We start from the raw sequence: 26,971 nt of genomic DNA, 5'->3' as shown, positions 1-26,971 counted from the left end.
TAGGCCACATAGGTGAAGGAAAACTTGCAGAGAAACATGCAGAGGCTGATTAAACACAGGAGATGCCATGAGGATTTGAAGCCAGGCAGGGCGAGTGTGTCATTAATAAGGCTTTGATTATTACCTGGACTGACAGCCAGAGAATGGCAGGAGAAGGCCTGGCTCCACACTGCTCAGTCAGCCAGAAAGCCCCCAAACGGCAAGGCTAACGCAGGTCAAGTGATTTGGCGCCTCGGGTGTATTAAAGCTATTTACAAGGGACTAAAGGATTTACGTTGCTTCACCCATTCGGTCTGTGCTTTTATACGACCTGGCCCCAGGCTGCTCACTTTTCTCTCAATCAATACGAAAAGGTAATAAACAATGTTGCCTTTACGGGTGTTTGGCTTTTTGTTTAGCTGCGGAGGAAAGAGCTTTTTATGGGTGGCTCCTGACGCCTGGTGTGAAGACAAACACATGAGATTATGTGGAGGTCCTCTGCACTTTGTCATGCACGTATACACACACACACACACACACACACACACACACACACACACACACACACACACCATAATCAAAATGGTATAAAGGTGTCTTAGACTTTTGGCTGAAGCCTTTTCAAATTTAGAGGGATTTGTAAGCAGCGCATAAACATTTAATGGATGTTTGTAGCACACTATACTGCAGTTGTAAGCTGACATACAGACATGTTTACTAATGTTTTTGTCCTCCTGTGAGCATCCATAAGTTGAAGCTGGTGCATAAACTGATAACGAATGACAATCCCGTAAAACACAGCTGTGATAATATTAATCATGTATTCATAACATGTGTGTTATAACTGATGACAAATAATTTACATAAATAAAAGGCTGAAAATGACCTTTCTAACTGTCAATAACCAGATAATAGTGAGTGATAAAATGTTTCCATACTGCTTATCGGTGCTAACTGGGAGCATTAAAGTCAGTTTAACCGTACGTAACATTATGTGATGGTCAGATATCAGTTTCTTTGTTCATCACATAATCTCTGAATGCATGTGTTTATTAAAGGACAACAATTTTTTTTTTTATACTGAAGTACACATTTTACCCCCTCTGTTCTCTGGAGATCTCTTTAACAACTCAAAATGCTGTTTTATTTGACAATTGCTTAGAAACATGAATTAGAACAGAAGACACGTTTACTGAAGCCCATGAGAGAAAACAACGTCTGTTTGGGGAAAACTAAAGACGCTGGAATCTCATACAGTCCACATGTGTGACTGGTGCTGAATGTGCTTTCTAAATGGAGGTTTGTAACAGTTTAACCTCTCTGTATATACTTTGATTGAGATGGCTGATATAAACAGAGTGTTGTTGGCCCCTAGTGTCTTATCACTCTATGGCACCCTCATATTGACTAAAACGAGTGTCGTATTATTACATATTTATTTCTATTATATCTTTTAGGACTTTTGATCAGAAGTTTGCATACTTTTACTTTGCATATACAGACTTTTTCCTCTTTTTAATTTTACTGCTCATCTTACCGTATACATCCCTCATTTAATTTGCAAAGAGAAATCTTATCACTCCCATAGGTCAGAAGCAAGGGATGAAAGTATTTAAAGGAGAACAGGTGATTGAGTTTGCATTTATTGTTATTATTTTTGCACACAGCGCAGTCGGGATCTGTGGGAGCCCAGACAACGAGAACAGATGAAACGATAATATCTACTGTACCTCACAATGTTTTTCTGATCCGAACCACAATGAAGCCAAACACAGACTGATTTAGTCAAAGTGCAGTACTTAAGTACAACTCTGGGGTACTTGTAGATTATTTTAATGTATGTTTACGTGTATGAGTTGATTACACTCCAAAGAGATGTTTAATCTCCTCTGAACTTCTCATATAGTTTGATTTAAATACTATTTGATGCCCTACTACGAAAAAAAAAACCCTCACAAAAAAGCCTCAAAGATTAAAGAAAATGACCAAGAATTACTACATATTTCTGCAGGATTTTTTTTTTCTTCCTTTCTTTTGATTAATCATCTTAATACTTGTCAGACTTATCTTGCGACCCTTTGGAGGTGCCTGATCTCCAAGTTGGGAACCACTGGATTGAACTCCTCAGTATTGACTTTTTCATGTAAAGATAGATGCTGCCACCTTGTGGACAACTTCGGAAAGGAAAGTATTGTATTCCCACACAATATTCTTATTTCCTCTGAAACAATGAGAGCCACCTTTGAATGAATGTCTGAGCAACAATTCACTTATTGTACATGGTCCTCGAGAGGTTATGAGACGGCAGTACTTAATGAATAATGAGTGACGCTTTGCTCCTGGAACACATCAGACCACTCAATGCTGCAATTACGCCCGTGATTAATAATAGATTAAAAATCCACACTGAGTGGCAGGACGTGTGAGACGCATATTGATTAAGGAAAAACAGGGAGGACAAAATTCACAATCACTAATTACTCACACCAATCAAAACTGTGATTGAACACCACCTGTAAAGGCACAAAAATACCGTACGGCCAGCGGCGGCCTGTTGGTGCCCTCGCCTGCCAGCTCCAGACAGGAAATGTGTTCCAGATTAGAGCAAACTCAGTTTGCCCCTGTATGACACCCTGTTACCATGACGACACTGACAGTCTGGTCTGCTGTCTGTGGGCATAAAAATAGACGGGAGGGGTTGTGGTTCAGTTCAGGAATCACTGAGATGATACAGGGCAGCAGACAGTCAAAGAAAGAGGATGATTAGCTCACAGTCATCAGGCTGCTGGAGTATCTGGCACAGGCCCTTAATCAAACCTTGATGACACAGAAACAAGCTGCAACCCTCAAAACTGGGCTTTCCTTGTTCACAGTCCTCATGATTTGTGGACTGATGTGTTGTGTCAGGGTGAAAACAGAGGCAGGACTGACTGGACCCCCTGATCTTCCCCGCCACCTGAGTCAGAAAGTGATGTTTGGTTTATTAGTATCATGGAACAGGCCTGTAGGTGAAGGATCAGGGACCACTGAACCACTGAACCAGAGCCTCTGCTTGAAGTGACTGTCAACAATTTGTGTTATGGAGTCAAACAGCTACACAAAATGACCACAGACTTAAAAATGGCAGCAAAATAGCCATAACGTGACATAAAAAATACATGTAAAATAAAAACAAAAACTACAAAAGACCCTCAAAACACAGCTCTCTCAGTCTGGGTGTCTTTTACATGCTCAGGATTCCTGTAGGATTCTCATTGTCTCATAATCTGTAGGCAGCATATACACTCAATAGACAAAAGTATCGGGACGCCTCACCATTACACCAACAGGGACTTTAATGAGGTCTCATTCTAAACACAGAGACAGCTTTGCAGCTCTAACAGCTTCCACTCTTCTGTGAAGGCTTTCCATAACATGTTGGAGTGTTTCTGTGGGAATTTGTGCCCATTCATGCAGTAGAGCATTTGTGAGGTCACACACTGATGTTGGACCAAAAGGCCTGGCTCACAATCTACGTTCCAGTTCATCCCAAAGGTGTTGGATGGGGTTGAAGTCAGGACTCTGTGTGGGCCAGTCAAGTTCTTCCACACCAAACTCATGCAACCATGAATGAATCAATCCAACCAGCACAACACCTGAACAACAGCCTCATACCACAGCTGAATTAGGTGAGTCCCAATACTTGACTTCACATAACTTCACATGAGTCCCCAGTCTCTATAGTTTAAATACAAACACATTTATTTACTGACAGAATATCCAAAGTTGATTTGACACTCATTTATTAAACCAATGGAACTTTTCATTATGTACCATTCATTACCTGGGACTCATTCTGGCTCCCTCAACCGATCGGGGTGAAAGGTTGCACTTTGTCAGTTGGTGTGATTGCCTGTGTAATCAAACCCAATGCACTGTTGCCACTGCAGTGTGGATAATCTATATTATATGCTGTCTGGTCACATCAGAGCAACGCAATCTCATTCAAAGCAGCAATGAAGTGTTATTGACTAATTCTTGCCGTCGGTGTGAGAGGGGAGCCATGTGCTTGAACCAATAAGGCAGATCGGCCCTAAATGTCTGAGTCTTGTTCAATGGAGCAAATTCACTGCTGGAAAACTTTATTTCCCTTGACTTGTAAATACTTTGGTACAAGTTTTCTTCAGGTTGCTGTATCATCTTGATATTCTGCTGGTGTACAGTTTCTGCATTTACACCTAAATAAAATCCCTATTTTTATAGAAATGCTTTTTAGGACTTTTCCACCAAAATATTCTGACATCTTTAACCCTGTTCTGTAACTTTTGATTTTATTTGTTAGAAGAGTTTTTATAGGAGCATTTGTTTCCTTAGCAGTATGAGTACAGTTATTTGGATTCCAAAAAAGGAAGCAGTGAAGGTCCATCAGCAGAATAGTTGCAGCACATCAAAACCTCACAGCAGCAGGCAACTAGTTACTCACACATTACATTTACAAGAATCCATAGCTTGAAAGTAATGTGCATAAGAAGCAGTGACAGAAGCCATGAGAACACTCATATGAACATTTCTACTATCAAATATGTACAAAACCAATAAGGACAAACCAAACCAGGAACCACCACAAGGCCTCCAAGACTCATATGAACAAAGTTCAGCACCAAAGCAGGAGCAGCAGCATAAGAGCATATCAACCAGCAGACACCGAGTTCAGAGCTTTCTGACACAAGAGCACAAACAGACTGAACACCTGACTGACATCAGCTCAGCCTGTTAGAAAAAACAAAAAGCAAGTACTTAGCTTGTAGAAGTGAAGCAGTGATGTTCTGCCCATCGGTGAAACTTGTCTGACGGAGTCTGGGTGGTCCGGAAGACGTCAAACTCTTGAAGCTTCAGGCTTGGAGTCTGTGTTTGAGGCCTGTGCCTAATATGGCCGACAGTTAACAAACAGAGCTGCTAAATCTGGTCAGCGTGCAGCACAAACACCCACCCTCCACCAAGCTATCTCAAAACAACAGCACTGACCGAATTTATACTTTATTTGTATAAGTATTTTCATAAAAACCCAGAAGCAAGCTAGCAAAGGAGCCACGTTTAGCAGCAGCACAGCACACCCACAGTGGACAGACCATCAGTTTAATTAGCCCGCCTTGAAAAAAGGGTGCGTTTGTTACATCCACCAGCCAGAAGAGTATCTCATGTGGAATTTTAGCTAACAGCTAACTAGCCTGAGCTAGCTTGCATGTTGAGCTATTTGATGGATTGCTGTAAACCTTTGTACAGATACCGTAAGTGCCCAGAAAATAAAGCCTAATGACTGTGGCGATCTAATTACACATTGTCACCCAGGTGTGTTTTGTGCTACTTAGCAAATGTTAGCATGCTAACATGCTAAAGGTGTACATGGCCAACATACTGAACAGCCTGCTCTCATTTGGATCAAAGCAAACTGCAGCCTCACAGGACTGCCAGTGTGGCTGTAGACTCTTGGTCTTGTTTAAGTATTTTTGTGCATTTTTCATAACCTCATTAGATGTAGTTGAAGGTATAAAAAATGCTGGACAGGGGTGTCGGCTGAAGGGCTGTCTTGGTGACATGAAACAAACATCTCTAACTGGAACCAGGAAGACTTCAGTTACACAGTCAGCAAACCATTAAACCTAAAGGACATCCCACACAATATCAGCAGTGGGAGCAACAGGAGTGTGATGCAAAAAAGCAGAAAAACATTGCAAGTCGGAGGGTTTAAGATAGTGAAGATAGAAAAACCAGCACTTCAGTAATGAATAAGAGAGTTTTTGACATGCAGGCCGCAAGTAAAGTTTGTGAAAGTGTTGCTTAATGATATTTAAAACAATTCTAAAACTCAGCAAAGCTAACATTAAAGTGTTGAGGCAATTTATCATCTGCAAAGGGTTTTATGCAACTTGTTTCAGCAGCATCACAGATATAATTTCTATGTTTAGTTAATGAGATACTGAAAAGCACATAGCCCTCAAAGTTACTTCCAGCTTCTGTATTATTGAATTTTCCATCAATTTCTTAACTAAGGAGGAATCCTGTGAAAAGAAAACTTTTCAGAAAGTCTGACTGGAGGTACATGTGATAAGAAGGATCACTAAAAGCACAGTGCTATTGTAAAAAGAAAACTGCCGGGACATAAACTCTGACTATTTCGTCTTTTCATACGCATAGCAGTTTTATTACTACAGCTAGAAACTCACACTTCTTTTCCCAGATGAAGGCCAGACGTTTACTGCATTGCATCAAGTTTAATGATATTCAGCATTTTGAAACAATGCAATTTCCCCAAGGATTTCTTTTAAAAAACCCAAATAACATAATTTAAAAATAAATTGCCCTAATTTCGTTACAATAACTGGACTATTATTGTGTTTGTTAAGCCTGCACCCCGTAGATATGAGGTCCTGAGTGATTTAAAAAATGATTAGTTCAAAGAGTTAAATTAAGTTGCTCCTGGGCTCTTATTTAAAGTGTGTAAGAAATAACAGTTTTAGTTATGTTCTTTTGGTGCTGTAATTCGGGTCTACTTGCCTGAGACGGTGTGTGTGCAACATGTGCAACACACACACACACCACACACACCACACACAGTGAGTGCAGCACATTCACTTCTTGAGGACAGAGAGGGGTAAGAGGCACAAGGCTCCTCCCTGAGAGTTTGTGAAAACATTCCAGCAAAGTGAGGGCAGTCAAATAATTGGAAACTCTCACAGCGGCCTCCACAGTCTCTCTGTCCTCCTCATGTCTTTGCACATGTAGAGAGCTTGTAGGTTGAGTGAAACTCTTAGGACGCTTCTGCAGGGGAAGACATCAAGGAGGGAAACCTGAGAAATCCTCCAAAACCTGAACAAACAAAGAAAACTCAACTGTCCCATTGATCGGCTCGCGATGAAGCCGGTGTTAGTCCTCCTTGTTTCCACTGCCTGGACTTTCACTGGAGCCCAGTATTACTACCAGGGGCTGATGGATTATCTGGAGAACAGGTTGTTGGCTATTGAGGTAAGAAGCAGTATCCCACTGAATGACTGGTAATTGATCAGTATGCTGTTGTTTCCACGCCCTGAGCTGCAGCACAGATCTCTCTGGAGTCAGTTAGAAATCACCAGTTGATATTTCTGAGTTCCTGATCGCCTCCTCCCCTTCCTCTTCCTTTTATGTGAATTTTAACTAATGAAATCCAATTAATGCAATGTCTGCCCAGCTCATCAACTTTGCAGGGGCCTCTGGGGGAACATCAGTTGATGCACGCAACACGCAGTTTCTGTCTGACAACATTACAATTTCCTCAGCGTTAATGACAGTGACACATCAGTAATGAGTACAAGCCCAACCTTTGCTTCCATGACACCAAACAATCCTGGTAGCTTGATAGAAGTATGTGTTCTGCAAAGGCGGAATTAAGCTGCATTACAACAGAGTGCCTGAAGGGAGGAATGAAGTACTGAGAGTTCAGCATTGTGTTTTAAAGGCCGAAATGCAGGATTACATGTGCAGTTACCTCAGGGAGTAATTTCAGTGAACCTCTCTAACTCTCTTGATGTATTCTTTTGGAGGACATTTTCTGTCCTCCAAAAGTCAATTTTTTTTGCCTTTTCATCAACTGTGCGGCTGCAATGCAGAAATGAAATTTCAGTTAAAACAAAAAGGTACAACTGTTATCCGCATGAAATGAATAGTCTATTTAGAGCTAAATCCTGGACTCTTCGCCCCCTGTGGCTTCCCTCCAGTCTCAGTTCCAATATGCTGGCTCAACTTCTGCATTGATGTGAACACAGCAATTCATCAGCAAGTTTTCATTGAACTTTCATTTCCATTTGACCACGGGCCCACAGCAAGCAAGGCGAGAAAATGAAACTGAGGCAGATGAGACAGTGGAGAAGCCGTCAGTTATTACATCTCGCTCTGAATAATTTGCTCGGTCTGTGTCAATCACTACACTGAGAATCTCAGTGCTGTGCTCCGTTTGGCGATGGCGATAATGCTTCGATTGAAACAGGGACATTTTACTGTCTGAGATTTATTTTGGTAGCGCTTCGCAGCTGTGATAGTGGCTCTGGGAGGCACAGAGGCGATATGAGCTACAGGCTAACATCAGCATGCAAACACGCTCACAATGTTAATGCTAACATAGTGATGCTTTGCAGGTACGGTTATAATGTTCGCCATCTTCATTTAGCATGCTGCCATTTGCATTATCACTGAATTATCAGTAAACGCATAGTACAAATGAAGCAAAGTCTTTAGTTTTAACTGCCATAACTGATTTTTTTGACAACTTGGGGACAGTATAAACAAGTTGTGAACCTAACACTGATGAATCATTATCACGCTAACACATTAAATTAAAATAGTAACAGTGTAAACATAAAACCTGCAATCATCAGCATGCTGGCTTTGCTTTGGGGACTACATTAGTACGCTGACCTTAGGCACCACTTAGTCTTACAGTTTATTCATTCACATTTGCTTTGCTCAGGACCGAATGCAGTTTTGGCATGAACAGACCCATCGTTACCACACCGAGCTGCAGGATTTCAAAAAGCTAACTGCTGAGGCCGTGGACGGGCTGAGGAGTGAGCACAGCTCGCTCTTCAAAGACCTCGAAGGAGCCGCGGTCCGAGTGGACCGCGTGGAGCGAGAGATGGACTATGTGGAGACCCAGACTTCCCCTCGGGCCTGTGCGAATAAAGCAGACAAGGTGGTGGAGCAGGGAGCCTGGGGGCTGGAGGACAGCAGAGGAGAGGAAGAGGAGGAAGAAGACTGGGAGGAGCTGCACTCCAGAGTCTCTGGTGAGCTGCAGGGAGGCACATACACATTTCAGCTAAATGTCCTCTGCAGGATGGCTGCCTTTGATCCTTCATTTTCATTCATGGCAGAACCCTGGCAGCAGCAGCAGAACCTATAGGATAGTAGGTGTAGGTGGGCTCTTTTCTGTATAGTGATAAGTAGCATTACACACCAGACATTAAACCACTCCTTTCTGTAGACGTGATGTCTTGGAAAAGCCATGGCACTGGAAAATGGGAAACAAACACTGCCCTGTTACAAGTCATTTAACGGAGCAGTGGGCAGTCATGTTTTCCAGGAGAAATGTGGCTTGATGCAACTCATTTATTTCGCAGAGCTACTCCCCTGTTTGTGCTGCCTGAGCACAGCATTTGTCTTTATAATCTTCAGATCCTAAGGCGTGCTGCTACAAACAATGCTGAGATATAACTGCCGCACTGAGTCATTTACTCGGGTTGTACAGGGACTCTAAACCCCGAAAGCGTGATGTGGAAAGCTGTGAAATCACATTTTAATTCCATGAAAAACATCAGACTTTTTTATTGGCAGATTTAAGAAAAAAAAAAATCTCTGCACTTAATTGGTTCTAAAAACTCAATCCCATTGGCACCATTTAAACAGACTCTTCACAGAAAGCAAATATTGATTTCTTTATTATTCTTGCCCACTTAATAAGGCAATCAATAACACATAAATTCAAGATTTATGTGGTAATATCATAAACACTCTGCTCACAGTCATAATGCTTTCATTCTCTCATGGATGATTGTACAATGGAGAGCAAAGGCTTCTCTATGACTTTGTGTGTGTGTCAGGAAGCGGACAGGAAGCTGCCCTGAAGCTGCCTTCTTACTCTTACTTAGCTCGTGTTCGGAGGAGTGAGTTGTGCGACACACTGAGCCATTGTGAACGTCTGTGAACTGACCCAAAACGAACTTCACTGCATTGCAGGGACCCATTTCAGATTTGTGAGCGTAATGCAAATGTGGCCCCTGGATACATCAAGGGGACATCCTTTGTTTGTGTGTGTGTTTTAGTGAGAGCAGTGTGTTAATCTTCCTTCCTCACAGAAAACCTCTTCATGTTGTCTGTGTGCTGCACTAATACTTCCTCTCATTATGAGTCTGTGTGTCCAGTTTACCCCTCACTGGTTTGAATGTGCCTTAATTTGGAGAGTCAGATATTGACCGCTGCAGGCTGCTCGATGTTTTCTAAATGTTAGGCTGCAAATACACATTTCAGCTGAACTTTACTGCAACATGCTAATGGAACAAATTGGCAGCTCCGGATTGAAATCGAAACTTTACACATTTTTATAGAAAGAAACTTTAAGGGCTGTCCACACTGCAAACGATAATTATAACGATAAGCATATAGTTGTAAAAATCATTTTAACTCAAGTGGATGGTGGAGCCCACAACACAATTATAACAATAACAACAGTGGCGATCGATATCACTGGAATCACTTTCACTGTGATTTGATAAACGACAGAAACACTGACGGCCAATCAAAAGCCATCTGTGTAGTGCTTATAATATTGGTTTCTAACTTCTTTTATGAAAGTTAACAACTACTTGTATAGCATAATGCAATATTAGGATGCAAGTTAAACTTAAATAAACTAATTTTACCTGAGACATAATGCCATACGGTCTTTGGTGTCTCAGAAGTTTGTTCAGTCCTCACTGATGTCTTCTTTCACAATTGTCATTTTAAAGTAAAAAAAGTTTGTATGAAGTATATCTAATATTCACTGACTTTGGTGAAATTAATCATAGTTCACGGAGAAAATGTTTTCCACTTTTCCGTCTGTTGACGTTTTTCTTTTGTAACATTTAAAGTAGAAACAAACTTTAAACAAAAATAAAAAAAACTCATTCTTACATTACTAGGACTTACCAGCTTTACTCTGCAATACAGGAGTGATGCTGTTTATTTTAATGATCCCTGTATGGATCATCAAATGGAGCTGGTCTCAGTCACTTAGCACAATATGCATGTAGCTGCAGTATGAACATCATATTCAAGAGCACTTTTACACAGCTGGAGATGAGTTCATTGAGCTAACATTAAAGCTGTCAGTGTTTTCAGTGTTCAGTGTTTTTCACATGTGGGAAAGTTTCATGCCAGCATAGACAATGTTGAATCACCAACACAAAAGACTAACACCTGTGTTAGAAAATATCCGGTGCTTTGATGAGAAATTAAAGGTGCAGAAGACACATCCAGCCACATGTGGTGCTGGTGAGGGCAGAAGATTTGGCATTAAGAGAACTGACACCACAGTCTGCAGTTTATATCCATTTACTTTTGGATTCTGGCTTCATTTTAGATCATATCAGCAGCTAGATTTTATTTTGTGTGATGAATTTGTCCAGCAGCAGCAAGGAAGTTTTCTAAATTCGACACCACTCTGATTGGCTCCACTGACTTTCCTCCTCTGCCTGGGGATGGAGACAAAGCCTCACGAGTATTGCATTATTTTGAGCCGTCCACCATGCCAACAAATGGACAAAACATGATTTCAGTTGGGGCTCAGGGGGTTAAACTGGTTGGTGGTTCGATCGGTGCTTTGACTCCAGGCGCGTGTTGTGGAGTCCTTGGGTAAGATGCTAAACCCCAAACTGCTGCTGATGGCTGTTCTAGCAGTGAATGAGTGAATGAGTGGCCAATGATCACAATATGGTGGATAGGAGGAGCTGCATCTCTCCTGATGAGCAGGTTGGCACCTTGTATGTGGCAAACCGCTTTGTGTAGTCAGTATAATTTAAAAGCACTATCTGAAATGGAAGTCCATTGGGGTTGTGATATGATCATCAGGCAGTGAATTTCTCTAAGCACAATAAACATTCAGTCTCTCTGTGTCTCACTGCAGACTGCGTGGAAATCATCTCAGCCATCAGATCAGTGAAGATCCTGAAGAGAGTCGGCAGCCCCAAAGGCATGTGGACCAGAGACCCCAGGTCGTCCAAGGTTTATGTCTTTAATGGGACATCAGGAGACAACGTCTACCAGTTCAGCTCTGTACGTGACTTTTCCATCTCTCCTGGTGTCTCCGGCAGCAAACAGATCAGACTTCCCTCTGAGTGGACAGGTCCTGGCAGTGCTGTTTATAACGGCTATTTGTACTACGTACAGCAGGAGGCTGATGCAGATGTGCAGGTGGTCAAATACGACCTGCTGAGTGGCTCGGTGACAGACTCCACCATCTTCCCCGTGCAGAGCCACGCGTCCGTTTACGGCCTCAACCCGGAGACTGTTGCAGATCTTGCAGCAGACGACGAGGGCCTGTGGATCCTGTACGCCACCAGCGACAGTGAGCCAAACATCAACCTCGCAAAGATGGATCCTGCCACGCTTGATATCGAACAAATCTGGGACACCCGCTGCCCACGGGAGAATGCAGAGGCGACTTTTGTAGTGTGCGGGACCATCTATGTGGTTTACAACACCCGCCTGGCCAGCCGTTCCCGGGTTCAGTGCGTGTTTGACGTCAACGACATGGTGGTCAGCGAGGAGGCTCCCCTGATCTACTTTCCAAGGAGGTACGGATCCCACAGCAGTCTGAAATACAACCCCGAGGAGAAACAGCTCTACGGCTGGGACGACGGCTACCAAATCATTTACAGACTGACCGTGAAGAGGAAACTCCTGGCCTGACAGTAGTGAGGTGGTGAAATAATTTCAAAAGCGGGGATGAAAAGCGGGAGCAGTAAATTTGTGCGTGTGACACCACAGTCTTTCAGAATCCTGCGGACTCTTTGTTCAGTTGATTTAGGTCACACTAAAATTAAATAACTTTAGAACTGTTATTTACTAATGATCCTTTTCTTATGTGTGTTTGATAGACCAACACAAAAAATATATCAAAAAATACACATGTAAAAAACTGAAAATGCCACTCTGTTTATTAGAGGCTGACATGTGTGTGTGTGTGTGTGTGTGTGTGTGTGTGCGTGTCCTGCCCTTATCTAATTTGACCGTTTGATTCAGTTGAAATCTCATTTCCTTTGTGTCTGTTCCTGCTTGTTAAGCCACTGGCTGTGCTGTCATTATATGCTGCGTGTTGCCACAAAGCACACAGCGCAGAGAGCATTTTGCATAACTCTTTTAATCAAAGAAAAGAAAATCCAATGTCACAGAACTGATAACACATCACATCCCATGGGAGAAAGAAAGATAAAAAACAACAAACGGTGTTCTGCTGTTGATTTTCAGACTTGTTCAAACAAAATAATGACAATTTGTGGTGGACATACTGTATGCTATTTCAGTTCACTTTATTACACACTGGGTCACTTGTTATGGTGGGTCTTGGTAAATCTAAAAGGAACTCATAATATGCTGTTGTCTGAACTAACAACTGTTAATGTCAATCACCAGAACATTTTCTCAAACATTTCTATTATTACAAATACAAAATGTTCAATAGAAAATTGGAAATTCAGTGCTATCTTAACGCTTGGAAGGGATACAAGATCATATAAAGAAACGTTACAATATTAGGCAAAGCTAGAAGGGCTTGAAACAGTCCATAAACTGAGGCAATCAATTTAATGGGTCTCATATACGATGAAAACACACCACACTGTCAGAGAAATATATGACCATTGTAAAGCACAGGTTTGAAAAAGAAGGAGGAACGGAAACGTTATTTTTCTACCACTTGTTTCAAATTTTACACTAAATGAAGATCATACAAAGCTATGAATAATGCCATTAGTCTAGAGAGGAACTGCGCCATCAAAACAACTGTGTGACTCAGTGAACTAGTGCTGATGCTGTGATGGATCATGTCAAACACACACAATAATGCACTGACTCATTCGTGGTATAACAAGTGCCAATTAGAGAAATGTCACTGCTCTGTAGACGCTGACCTGCCCACCCATCAGCTGCCCCCACGCTGTCGTCTCAGCCTCACACACACACACACACACACACACACACACACACACACGGTCAAGTACTAAACTCACCGTGACGGAAATGACTAAAACAGATCTGGAAGGGTCTGCTGAATGCATCTGCTCATGTCTTGATGTCTGGCTCCTCAATTTCTCAAAGACATTTTCACAGACTCTGAGATATATGGCTTGTTCATCGTGCAGTGGTCTGGCTGAGGGCAGTATGAGTATTACTCGTCCTCTGCTGCCGGATGAGGCACCAGCAGTCTAGACCAGACTAAGCCACTGCCGAAAACATTGTCACGTATCAGATTAAAGACGCTGTGGGCTGCTGCTGCGATAAAGAGATGCTATTCAATAAATGGTCCTCATATCGAAAAGCAGTTATCAGTACAAGCTTTGCCAAATACAATTTGTGTCTCCTGGAAGTTCTCCTGCCTGATATCACATTGACTCTGTAGCTTAACATTTCCTGGCCCAAATGTACTGATGGTATCTGTGCTCGCCGACTGCAGCACAGCAGAACTACAACGACTCGAGGCTAAACCTGAAACTGGGAGAACATGATGTTACTCTCGTCACAAAGACATTTGCAGTCTCCATTACTGATATTTTACACAAAAGGGTCAGAAAACTCATCCATGTCATGATTTTTGCATTGTTTAGAAATAAAACAACCATAAATTTTCCTGGAAACCAGTATAATTACTGTAAATTTGTGACACTTTTGACGGACTATCAGCCCTGTCTAGCCAACATAATGTGGCCCTTTGTGTTGCAGTTAGAGACAATAAAAGTCATAATAAATCAAACTCAAAATGCAATAAGTGAGCTGACGCTTACGTCTTGACTTGAGTGGAAAAGTTAATGTATCAGTAAAAGTGAAATTCAACAATAAATTATGACGTACCTGAAGCCTAAATATGGTGGCAGACAAAACACAACTCCAAAGAAAGACATATAACTTCAGTACTTTCATCGGATTGTCAACATAATATTTCCAGTGATTAACATAATGGCAGCAAATAACAATGCATTTTTATTTGCATTTTCTTCTGTTGACTTGTGTGAATTTTATTAAAAGTTGCATTTGCAATTGGCCGGGAGCCGCACGTTTTCCCCCCGTGAGCCCACACATCTCAGTGCTCAGAAACCCATCAACTACCACTGCTGGAGTCTGTACTGGAAATAAAAAACTACTTAATGTGCTTTTATTCTCACCACAGAGCTCTACTGAACCTTCACTCCGTAATGTTTGGGATTTTGTGCACCTTTTATCTGACTAAAACTCAAATTGTTGTAAAGAGAGCAAATGATCTGCAGCGAGCCATTCAAGGAATCACACCAACGTGTAGAAAAGTGATATAGCAGCAGTGCTGCAGTCTTTTTCTTCGTCACATCAAATATCCTCAAAGATAATCCACTGACCACATGTCGCAGATCAAACATCTGGATGACAAATTCAAATAACCCCCTGGGCAACGGCATGATTAACGACAGGACATCGACAAAGTTGCATGTGTATAAACGTGTTGACCTTTTCTCAGTCATCACCACCAACCAACAAGGCTACATATAATCAAAATGTCAGTTATATTTTTACATTTATACCGACTGGATCTTTTCTGGTTTTCTGTTTAGAAAAACAAAACATATACACACAGTAACTGGCAGACGGCTTTACATGAAACTATACACATCCACCGAAACCTGTTCAGAAAGTGAGCAAGAAGAGACGAAGAAGTGCCGTAAAACAGCGTGAGTCCGAAGGAAAACAGTGTTTTGTGTTGAGTTTTCATTTGGAAGAAAAGGGTGACATTGCTGAACATCAAACAAAGAAGGAGGTGATCATGATGCTCGCCGAAACCTGACAAAAAGCCTCTTTCTGTCTACTTATTATTCCTGTTTTTCAATTGTTACGCTGTGCCTTGCGTCAGCTAATTCAACCTTCTGCTTCCTCCATTGCAAATTGCCTAAGACTGAAGAAAGTGTTTTGTTTTAAGACTTGAAGTGGGTAATGACACTGCAGCCAGTTTGCTTTCCTGTGAATACCAGCAATCCTGCTGTTTCTTCTTCCTTGCTACATAAAAACTGTTGTCTCGGCTGCTTGTGCAAAACTGAAGCTGCAAATTGCCAAGCTGAGAACGAGTCACTTTCAGCCAACCTCTCAGATACCTGCTTATGTTAACGATGAAACTGGAAGTACGAGAAAACTCAGCTGGATCTTTGAAATTCATTTTTTTCTATTCACAAACAATAACAGCTAATGGAGCGGTTTTACATGTCATAGTTCAGAAATGCTACACATCATGGTTTTTATGTTAATACAGCACTGTGAAACGCAGTGAGAGAGCTGTGGAGTTTTGAAACTGCTTCGGATCCCGTTTGTGATGGTCTCTTTTTCTACCCCAACCGTGTCCTCAGCTTCCCTTTGTGAAACATCCGCCGCTCTCACGGAACGAAATCTGAGGTTTTCCTTTCCATCAAAGGGTCTCTGCAGCACAGAGCTGAATCCTTGGATTTTAGAAAGTCTCCTGTGAGGACACAGAAATCCATTCACCTCAGCTCGGACAGCTCAATATTAAACGTCTGTCGACTGGGAGTCCGGCCAATTTCTTCTGAAGACAATAAGGGCAGCTGCAGGTCACTGCAGCACCCACTTTTCAAATCAGTGACCCTAAAACTTTAACCCAAAAAGACTGCGTTTCACACAACTAACTGACTGACTGCAGTCCTAGACCAGTTCTTAGGAGTGCTCTGGGACTAGACTTGAGGAAGGGAGGAACAGAGAGACAGAGAGAGGGAGAGACAGTGGGGTTGTGTTTCTCCTCAATCAGACAGACAGGAAGTGGATCAGCAGGAGGGAGGAAACCCTCTTCTGGGCTGCTGGGTCACAGGTGGCTCTGCTCAGGGACTAGCAGGGGGCCTGGGTGAGGGGCAGGAGCCCTGGCTGTCAAAGCTGGCTGTCCTCGCCTTCCACTGCAGGACACACAGACACAGGGAAGTGATTCATCGTGCATATGCTCATTTGTGCTCCTTTTTATTTTATTTTCCCTTTTGGTTCGTCGAGGGTACAGGAAAATAACACACAAGAAAATAATAATAAAAACAGTAATTAAAATACGACAAGATATCTGCATACAGTCTCATTAAAAACAGACACAATGTTATCAGCCTGTCTGTCTTGGGTCTTTAAAATGTCAAAACAACAAACACAGCAACAGAAATAGCCTGTGCGCCTCGTGCCCTTTACCTGAACCCTCTGGCTGCAGAACGGAAACAACGACTGAGCAAACAAACAAAACACACGAGAAATAACTCAGTGGTATTAAGGTATTACAGTGGTATTACAGTATACTAGGGTATTTAGCAATCCCAAAGTCAAAATGCAGAATCTTCTCTTTCTGTTAAACTGATATGCTGAGATGCTGTATGGAGGTGATGGACTGCAGTGCACAGCATGCGCCTCCTCCAGGAGACGACGACGAGAGAAAGCAGAGACCCCCGCTCCATCCGCTATGGATGTATGTGTTTAACTGTGTGTCCTCCCATGCTGTCATAGTCACCGGACACCCAGTTGGTAGACGGGTTTTATGCTTGGTGAAAAATACGACACGTTAAAATGTGAAAGGAAGTGGCAAACATTAACTGATAATGACACACTGTGAACAAGAAATTCGCACTAAAAATCGGAAGGGGAAGTCAGCCAGTCGGATGGGATCTGGACGTGCTACAGTGACTTTTCCTCTTGTGCTGTATGTGTGAAATTTCAGGCAGGTGTGAAAAAATCAGAAACAGCAAGTTGCACCAAAAAAAAAAAAAGAATAAAATAAAATATCCGTATCATGTCCGTGGACTCGGATTTGACTGCACTCTCAGAGAAGGAGTCTGACTTTTGCCAGAGCAGCAACTTAATTCGCTCCATAAGCTTTGCTTGTCTGCTGACAGCGCTGATGATAAGCACCACCAGTTATTTTCCCAACACCTGCATCTACTTGTTCCTTTAACCTCATTCAGTATCCCTGTTGCCTCATGCCCCTCCTCCCCCTCCAAACCTCAGCCCTACAGCGGAGGTTTCAAAGGAGGGAGTTGAGAATTACATCAGAATTTTTCCTTTTAACAAAAAAACGACTTCATCCGCAAACCCACCTCCTTCTCAGATTTCTTGGGCTCCAGCAGGTGGTGCCAGTGTGCAATGGGCTTGCGTGGATAAGCCAGCATTTCGTTCCAGTGGTCCCTGCCAAGTCCCTCGGCGCTGCATCCAACCCTCATCACGCCAATGATCTCATTATGACCTACCCTGTGGGGACACACATGCACCGTGTGAATACGTCTGACTTAACTCGACACGACATCTCATACATTAAGTTTTTGGTTCACAATTGCAGGAAGGGCATTTTGTAATGAAAGGAGACGCAAATCGGACTCTGGGTGTCGTGCCGGTTGATGCGGCGAATCTGCAGCTGCTTGTCTCTGTGACACTGGAATTGACTCATCTCTAGACGGCCATCAAAGAGGATCCTTCTGCTCTAACAATGTCTGAAGTGTCTGAGGTTTTTTGTTTTTTTTTTATCTTGGTATAATCCTCAGATAACAGCAGAACCTTTTTTAATCCTCGCATGAGAGCAGATAGTAAAAAAAAGAAGAAAAAAGAAAAAAACAGGAGGTTTCAAACTAGTATCTGTTCATGTTATTCCACACAGTAACCCCCCAACACACACACACACACACACACACACACACACACACTCTGACCTTTAACACTCCTGTTCTCATTCTGTCAGCTGTCTGCACTCGTTTTCCCTTACAGCTTCACACACTGTAGACATAAAGGTAATTGTGAACCTGCTCGTTTTCCGAAGAACTACGATCTAGTCTGAAAATGAAGAATATTCAGAATCATTTTTCATTAAAGGCCTCCTGAGAAACACATAAAAATGTGTTGCATTCAGTGATGATTTGTATCTGATGTTCATACAAATTCAGCTGAAAAGTTCACATCTATTCCTTCTCCCTCATTGAAAAATCCAGAGTCTATAAATATGCAAATATTAATCATTTAACAAGTTCGACAAATGGACACAAGATGTCTCCTACTTCACTGAAAAGTCAGTTCTTGTGACTTTGTGTAACTTGTGCAAGCTACATCTCTACATCCCGCACAGTGAAAGGCAAACATCCAAGCAAAAAGAGACAAACCACATTTTTGAGAACAGGAGGGACATTTTCAAACATTTTAATTATTGTCCTGCTCAGATGTGAAGAAAAAAGCAGATGCTGGTTTTGTACGTACAGATCGTAGTCCATGACGGAGATGTGCAGGCTGACGTGGTCCATGCTGTCTGGCGGGATGTCAAAGATGATGGCCTCGTTGTAGGTGGGATTCAGAGTGTTCTTTTTAATGCTCGTCTTCTTCTTTTTCAAACGCCTCCCGTCACATATGAGCGACACCTTCACGTAGGGATCTAATCGGTGGACAGCAAGAAGGACAGAAACAGGTGACTTGACTGATCAAAAGTAACGTTCAGACTCAGTGTTATCCGTCTTATTTAGCAAACTGACTGGCTTCGGGGATTATTAAAAGAAAGCAGAGCTCTTACAGCACTTGACTTGAGTGCTAAAATATCTAAGAAGATGTCTGTGAACACAGAGCCATCAGTGGCCTACTTCACCACCCCGCGTGTGTGTGTGTGTGCGTGCGTGTGTGTTTTCTTTTCTGGTTTCGACTTAAGCACGAAAGCAACCCTAGAGGACCTGGCATCAGTAATGTGCGTATAAGTAGATGAGTCAGTGCCTTGTGTAAACAAAGAAGATGGGAGGCCATAGCATGGCGGCGAAAGCTTCCTGATGAATGCTGATTTCAATCTTCATCCTTCAGCGGCAAATCGCCTCGTATGATCCATTATGCTCCGCTTTAGTCAGACCGTAAGCTGCCCTGAATCTATAAACAACAAACAAGAGTGCTTGCTTTGCAGCCCAATATGCTTGAAGGCACAATTTGAAATAATGGCAGGCAGCTAAACCCTTAAAAATGCAGGGGGGATTAAAATTGTGAAATATCATTACACATGGCAGGAAAAATGCCACATTGACTGTGAATTACACCTGAACCCTGGCATTTAGCGCACAATAAATGTCACATTTTACAAGTGATATCAGTGTCGTCGGTAAACACGGAATGGAAGAGCGGAAGAGCAGTCTATTAAAACAAACAGACCGCCTGCAACTATTTGCTGACAACGTCTTAATATCGCAAGTGTTGAATATTAATAATAACCGCTGGAATAAACAGAGCGCAGCTGCAGAGACGGCTCTCCGCCGTTTGCTCACTTTATCTGACTTCCGCTTACAACTGGATGCTCATGAGGAGATCGTTCACGTTGTGCCACAGCGGCTGTAAGTGAATCACACAAACACACCTGAGTACCCAGTGATGTCCATGGCCTTGAGGTTCCTGCACTTGATGACAGTCAGTGTGAGTCTGCCTGCGGTGGGCAGGTAGCAAAGTGAAAACATGATCTCTCCAAGGTCGACGCTTTCCTGTGAGGACACACACACACACACACACAAAAGGACAACAAAACTTTCAGTTTCACATTTACATGCAACACTTGATGCTTTGATTCAGAGTGATGTGCAATAAGTGCAGTGTCACATCCTCCAGGTTTGTTTCTTGGATCGATGCTATATTTTATTTATGCCTTACTTGTTATAATCGCAGTCAGCAAAACAAACAGCGAAGACAAAGAAAAAGTCTTGTAAGTTGTTCCTCTGAAACTCTCTGAGTGAAGTTTATGGCCTCTTGGTCCCCAAAGTAATAAAATCAGATTCTAACAATTGAGCACAGATTAGACATAAAGTGTGTAACAGAGGCAATGTGATGCAAAATTTTGCATTTTTTGGCTTGAAAAAGAACTGTATTATGGGTCTGTGATGACAGCAGCATTGTTTTCAGCTCAGGTACAGGAGGCCTGCAGGTGCACTGGGAGCTGTGCTGAAGGACAAATGGATAATATTTGTGGTGAAGCAAAGTGCAAAGAGTTGGCTCTTCTTGCTCCTTTAACCTCAAATTGTTTGACAGGTTGGGAAAACACCTGCAGAGATTTAGATGATTGACAGCATCCTCATGTTTATGTGTCAAGTGAGCGACAGATGATTAGCTTAGCTTAGCATAGAGATTGAGTGCAGGTCAAAGTTCAACACACCAGCACTTAAAAAGGCATAATCGTACCTAAAAGTGTGCACCATTTCATTTCATTGAATGTTTTATTAGAACCCTGAAGCACACATGGACAAAAAAAAAATCACGCCTCAAAGGTCTCAGCAACAACAGTAAAGAGTTATTGAAGTGAGGAAAAAGAAACAGCAGGCTTGGCTTCAAGCCCTGCAGGTTAATTAGCTGTCAGTGTTTCCTCGAAATAATTTGGTTTAATTCTTAAATCATGGCTGCCCACTTGATCAACTCTATGACACATTTGTCAAACGTGTGCAAATTTTACTTTTCTCACTGCAGTTTTCATTTCATGCTCAAAACACAAATTCTGCTCATCCTAGATGATCATGATCATCAGAGAAACAAAACAGAAAACATTAAAAACAACTCAGTAACTTCAGCGTAATGAAGCCCAATTACCCACATAATGAATGAGTAAATGAGTCTCAGAACAAGTTGCCATGTAAAAATGTTTTCCATTATTTGTGAGACAAAACTTGCCTGGCAACAACCAGTCCCCCTTACAAAAATATTAACTTTTACTTGTGTACCGAGCTAACAGTCTCGAGAGGAATGAAAATCCTGTTATCTGTCTTGTGTGAGTTCTTAGTCCCATCCTATAAACATTATTAAGGTCACGCAGACCCCTAATCTCTCTGAGTGAGCCGGGCGAGAACCCCGCTGATTGGCAAATCTCAACACGTCTGTCTGAGTCTTAACGTCTCTTCACACGCGCTGCTGTGATTTGGCTTTCTCTGCGGTGGAAGTGAGGGATTTTTCTTGGAAGGGTGTGAAGGTTCAGCCGTAATGTGAGAACACAGCAGAAATGTCAAGTGTCGTAAAAGCATGAAGTGACACTTTGATTGTCCTCGTAGAAACACGGGCTGCTGTGGTGCCAGTCAGTATCATCTGTGTTGCCTTAATGAGATTTTAGCCACGCTAGCAGCACGAATCCAGGAATGACAATGTCAGGTCAGTCGACCTTCTTTGGTCCAGACTGAGATATCTAATATGATGACTATTTGATTGATGATGAGTCATGATTCCACGATGTGTTAATGATTCTGGTGATCCTTGACTTTTCCTCCATCGACAACCACGAGACACGTTGCCTTGAAATTCAGACATCTCATGATCACCATGTTTAGAGTCATCGTCAGGTCGGCCGTTACCATTGTGTTAGCAAAGATAATGTTAGCATACTAACATGCTAAACTAAGACAGGAATCATTTTTCAGCATAATATCTTGACAGCTATTGGATTCATGGCCCCTTCGGTTTGAATTTTATATATTTGGGTAATTTCCCGACTTTTCTCCAGGCGCCATCATCAGGTCAGTATTTTGTTTTGTCCAAAACCATAAACTAAACTAACGTGATAAACATTAATTTTGTCTGCATTGGCATTTAGCTTCAGCGACTGCGTGAGAATTGGCTGTAGAATTAGCTTGAAAACTGACAAGTCTTTTACTTTTGAGTCATTTATTCCATTTACATTAGTTTATTGATCACACAGTATGGTTCCTTAGACTGAATGGCTCTTGGTTTTTAGTTACTGTCACATGATAAATAATCACTTTCATTCGTGTCACTGATCAGTATGTGAAAACCTTCCCAAAATAGTTTGTTCAGATCGAACACACATGAGGAATAGTCAGAAATCAATGAGCGTGTGCAATCAATCAGTGCACAAGTCTCCTCCAGACTCGTCATCTAGTGGGATAACGTTGGTATAAATTGGCGTTATTGATGAATATCTCTCCTTGATCTATGAGCTGAGAAAAGCTGCTGGCTCTTTTCTTTCAACCTCCCTCTCATTAAACTCGTTAAATTGCGAACTTTTTAAAGCAGCGTCCTAACCAAAGACTTACACTACACATCATCTCATGTTTGTTTGTTTCTGCTTGGTCTCGCCATCTGCACATCCTTTATGTTGCCAATCTTGAATTTTATGTGAGCAAGGGATTTTGTCATAAAATCATTTGGTGGTTCAATAAAGTTTGTGTGCCAAGAAGAGGGCTGCCAGCTTTTCTGCCTCCTAAGCAATAACGTTGATATTATTGAACGACTCTTGGAGAAGCTCAAGTTCAACAACTGGAGGCTGAAAACTGCCAGATAAAGGGTCCTGTGGAGGTGATAAAGTGGTGAGGGCTCTGAGGTTCCTATCATGATGCCAGAGACAAGCAGCACTTAGCTCCTGAAAATGGCCTCACAACATCATTTACAAGTCACAAAGCCAATAAAAACAGAATTGTATGAGAAAGCTGTGAGGCAGAAATACTCTTTCATGTTTGAGATTTTGGCACCTTGTGACTACAAGTTGTCTCTTTATGTATTTTTGTCAGTGACAATGATGTCTTTGTAGAATAAAAAACTTAACCATCCCAGACATAGTTGGATTTAATTATTGAGCTCATTGTTAAGTTGAAGAGAAACCTCAGATGGAGGAATAATAAATTCTTTATGTATTTATTGTAAAGTACAAGCGCAATACAGATGTGCCCAGCAACACGGAGGGGTGTTTTGGTGCATGTAACATAAGCACAGGGCGTCCTTGCTTTTGTCCAGCACCATGTCCAATAAAGTTGATTCAAACACGATGGACACATCCTCAACAACTAAACTTACTTGCTAGCTTGCTGCAATGTTATGAGTGACGTCTCAGTCAAGACTGAAGTTTTAGTCACAAAGTGTAAAATTCTACTCCCCTAATATTGAAATAAGATCACTGTAGTTTATGTGACGTGCAGCAACCTTCATCCAGTGACATGATCGAATCGATGGATTATAAAGTTGGTGAGTGACCAATTTGGAGCTATAATCTGCCCTGATGCGTAGAGAAACCTGATCTCAGTGTGCTCGTTGTTAGCTCTGACCCTGACTGAAAACGTGGTATAGATTGTAATGTATGCTGTATATGAGAAAAAGCCAACTGATTCTTACACTGGTGGCATATTGGATTTCCCTCCATATGTTCGTCTCCCTGGAGAGGTCTGATATCTCGAACAAGTTGTCCAGCACCACTTCCCCGATCATATCATGCCGTGAAAACCGGTCAAAGTCAAAGACACTCATGTGGAGCTTCCTGACCGCCAGCTCATTGTAAGGCACAGGAAACTGGAAGCTCTCGCTGAATGTGGGGTTGAGTGTCTTACGGTGGACACGAGTCTGGAACTTCTTGCGGTCCGGCAGCAGGTAGATCTTCACGTAAGGGTCAGATGTGCCGCATAAGTCCTTGGCTGGTAGGTCTACTGCCTTGAGGATGTTGACTAGGAGGGCCTCATTTTCATAGTCGTACTTGAGAGAGAAGTTAATCGAGCCACAGTTCTTGCTGCTGCCGTTCTTGGATGAATCCTCTGATTCCGGGGTCTTCTGCTGGTAGAGTTCTGGCTGGATGCGACCGATGCTGGTGGGCTTTTCTTCTTTGTCCACCACATAGTCGTTTCCCAGGTCTAGACTGCCTACCTGCATCTGCCTGGGCAGGTGTCTTTTGAATGAATTGTGCCTGCGGGGACACGACAGACAGGAAGAAAGAAGGAAAGGAAGAAAGAGAGAGTGACAGGGAATGGCTTGCGTTAAAGAGCGTTAAACATGCATGGAAACCCTGGGTTTTGACTACAAGGTACACACGCTCAAAGACACCAAGCTGACCTCAAAGAGCTTCTGCTGACAAAGTGTGACTGATTGTGTCACCTCATGTCACCTCACATCTTCTATCTTAAAGTCTTAAAGTTGCAATTGATCAAAGACGACAGCCAACAGCTAGCTGATTTTCCTCCGTGAGGGGAAATAACTAGTGGCCTGTTGCCTCTAGTTATGCTGATTTTTAAAGTGCACGAAAGCAGTTACCATGGAGAGCTGGCCTTCTCATGGCCACCGTCATAGCTTGGGACACTAATTAAGAATAAGCATGATTTGCATCTGACAGTTAAGCTTTGCTTTACACTGATATTGTCTGGTCTTTAGCACAAAGAATTGTAAAATACAATAGAAAGAGTCAATGAAATATGCAAGTAAAACCAAGATAAAACTGCCCTGAATGTATAACATAACAACATCAAACAACAAAGCACAGTGGCAGCCCAGTGAGGACCACTTGAGGACCCAAAGGTGAGCGATGGTTTGCTGCGTCAGGATCTGAAATGGAAATTTTTGCTGCTATATTCCAAGGACAAGATGTGCTTTTAAAGGATAGCTGCATACCAAACACAGTGGACTACTGATGCTCACTTATTAACATGATGAAAACGTGCAAGGCTTTCTTTTATTACCACTCTCTTCCATTAGTTCTCATGAAGACGGCATCGCATATAATTAGCCTTGCCATAATGACCTGCAATGAGCTGCCTCTGAGGCAGAGAGCAACACAATCTGCAGTATTTATTATAATTAACTTTGTAGATAACAAATTGCTCGTGTTGGAAATTTCTGCTGTATTTAGTGATGTATTAAGGGTATTTGGTGACTACTCTCTGAAACTGTGCAGAGAGCAGCAGTGAGACTTTCTCTGATTTGCACTTTCTTCCTGTATTCCATGTTGAATTAATGTACCTTCTGTGCCAAAGGATGTTAAACTCCGCCTATGTGTCCGTGCATGCATGCTCGTATGCACCGCTGAGCGTATTTACACATGAATAACCACACTGCATATTCTTGCGTACTATCATACACATGCACATGTATGTGGGACTAACCGAGTGGAGGAAGCTGGCTCAGTGGTTTGCCTCTGCATGCGCTGCGTGCGGCGCAGGAAGTGCTCCCTCATGGACAGCTGCACATCAGTAGGAATGTCAGGAGATGTGTGGCTTATCTTCACTGCTGCCTCCAGGAAGCCCATCGAGCCCATGGGGTCCTTCACTTTCTCTGTCGCCATGGTGACCGGTGGCTGCTGAGGACTGGGCAAAAGGGGAGGCGGCTGGGGCGGGCAGGACTCTGGGCCACAGGCCGGGCTGAGGGATGAACTGTGGAAATGATCCTTAGTACGCCAAGGACGCACACAGCACAGCTTCCAGGAGACGAACGCGAGAAGGCCCAGCAGAGCCAGGCCACAGACCACAAACACACCGAGCAGGAGGCCAAAAGTAGCGTCTGGTGACGAGCCGCGGGGACCAGCAACAGAGGATCACACAATATGGACAAACAGATGGTGATTACAAGAGTGAGAGAGGGGAGAGAGAGAGAGAGAGAGAGAGAGAGAGAGAGAAGCTATTAGGACTTGATTTTGAAAGGACTATATCAGTGGGTTTTATATAAGATTTAGGACAGCAGGCCAAGTGTTCTGTGAGATGTGCTTCATAAATATTAAAGTAACCTCCATTAGTCTTCAGTTCAGCCAAGGGATGGGGGAAGCATATGTAAACAGAATTCAGATGAAAGTGTAGCGTGCGCTCCTGCACATATATGCAGATCATTTTCAATGATACTGAGTCACTATGGACATTTTAATTAAATTTAAATTTGGAATAGTAATATGAAAAAAAAATCATGACAAACCAAGGTATCATAAGTCTTTCTTCGGGATTTTCACCACGAAGCAGATAAAAAAAAAAGCCGAGCACACTCAGACTCATTTATTTTCTGGCATTTTGAATGCGCTTCCTGAGGAACAGGCAGCATACAAAGACCTGGAGACTTCCCAAGACTGCTGACAAGCACTCTGCAAGGATTCATGGGGACAAAAACAGAAAACATACAGTACTGTATCCCTGGCTTTTGCCTTTGGGATACTTGCCAGAGTCGCTCCATTCTTGATTTAAAGTAATTATATTTCAGTGTTTTATACTTGGAATGTTTTCCACACTTTTCAGCTGCGATAGAATTCATTTCTCTGCATTTGGCTGGAGTGCTCTTTTCCACGCACACTGATTACTCGTATTTCTGTACAATAACTCACGCTGAGAGGCGTCTCAGCGGCCCCTCAGAGGGGCCCTGGACTCCCGTCTCCACATAACACTCCAGAGACAGCAGGAAGCTGCTTCAAGACACACTGAAGTAATATTTGCATCTCACCACACAAATAAGAACCACTAAAACCTGCAGTTTGTTGTGTTTATTTTGGGTTAGGATTTTGCACGATTTA

The 26,971-nt window shown here is 42.4% G+C and overlaps 2 protein-coding genes across 2 annotated transcripts; one reads left to right on the top strand and one right to left on the bottom strand.

Annotated features, from left to right (window-relative positions):
* Positions 1-6,644: 6,644 nt before the first annotated feature.
* Positions 6,645-12,712, top strand: olfml3a (olfactomedin-like 3a). Its single transcript, XM_046397366.1, has 3 exons — positions 6,645-6,981; positions 8,459-8,771; positions 11,648-12,712. Exons 1-3 carry the CDS (start codon positions 6,871-6,873, stop codon positions 12,430-12,432), a joined length of 1,209 nt encoding a protein of 402 aa, XP_046253322.1. The 5' UTR covers positions 6,645-6,870; the 3' UTR covers positions 12,433-12,712.
* A 156-nt stretch (positions 12,713-12,868) lies between these two features.
* Positions 12,869-26,014, bottom strand: syt6a (synaptotagmin VIa; the record flags this gene model as incomplete). The annotated part of the gene is made up of 6 exons (XM_046398122.1): positions 12,869-16,658; positions 17,829-17,979; positions 18,973-19,144; positions 20,099-20,219; positions 23,836-24,397; positions 25,587-26,014. Coding segments are annotated over 6 exons (1,506 nt in total), but the record flags the coding sequence as incomplete, so codon positions are not given.
* Between the last annotated feature and the right edge of the window lie 957 nt (positions 26,015-26,971).

The sequence above is a fragment of the Scatophagus argus genome, chromosome 8 (assembly GCF_020382885.2).
Source record: "Scatophagus argus isolate fScaArg1 chromosome 8, fScaArg1.pri, whole genome shotgun sequence".
NCBI lineage: Eukaryota > Metazoa > Chordata > Actinopteri > Scatophagidae > Scatophagus > Scatophagus argus.
Note: the sequence above shows the minus strand (reverse complement) of the source record. Positions and strands in the feature narration are given on the sequence as shown.

Coding starts and splice junctions, on each gene's coding strand:
- olfml3a (XM_046397366.1), top strand. CDS start 6,871: ATGAAGCCGGTGTTAGTCCTCCTTGTTTCCACTGCCTGGACTTTCACT. Junction 6,982..8,458: donor ACAGGTTGTTGGCTATTGAG/GTAAGAAGCAGT, acceptor TGCTTTGCTCAG/GACCGAATGCAGTTTTGGCA. Junction 8,772..11,647: donor GCTGCACTCCAGAGTCTCTG/GTGAGCTGCAGG, acceptor GTCTCACTGCAG/ACTGCGTGGAAATCATCTCA.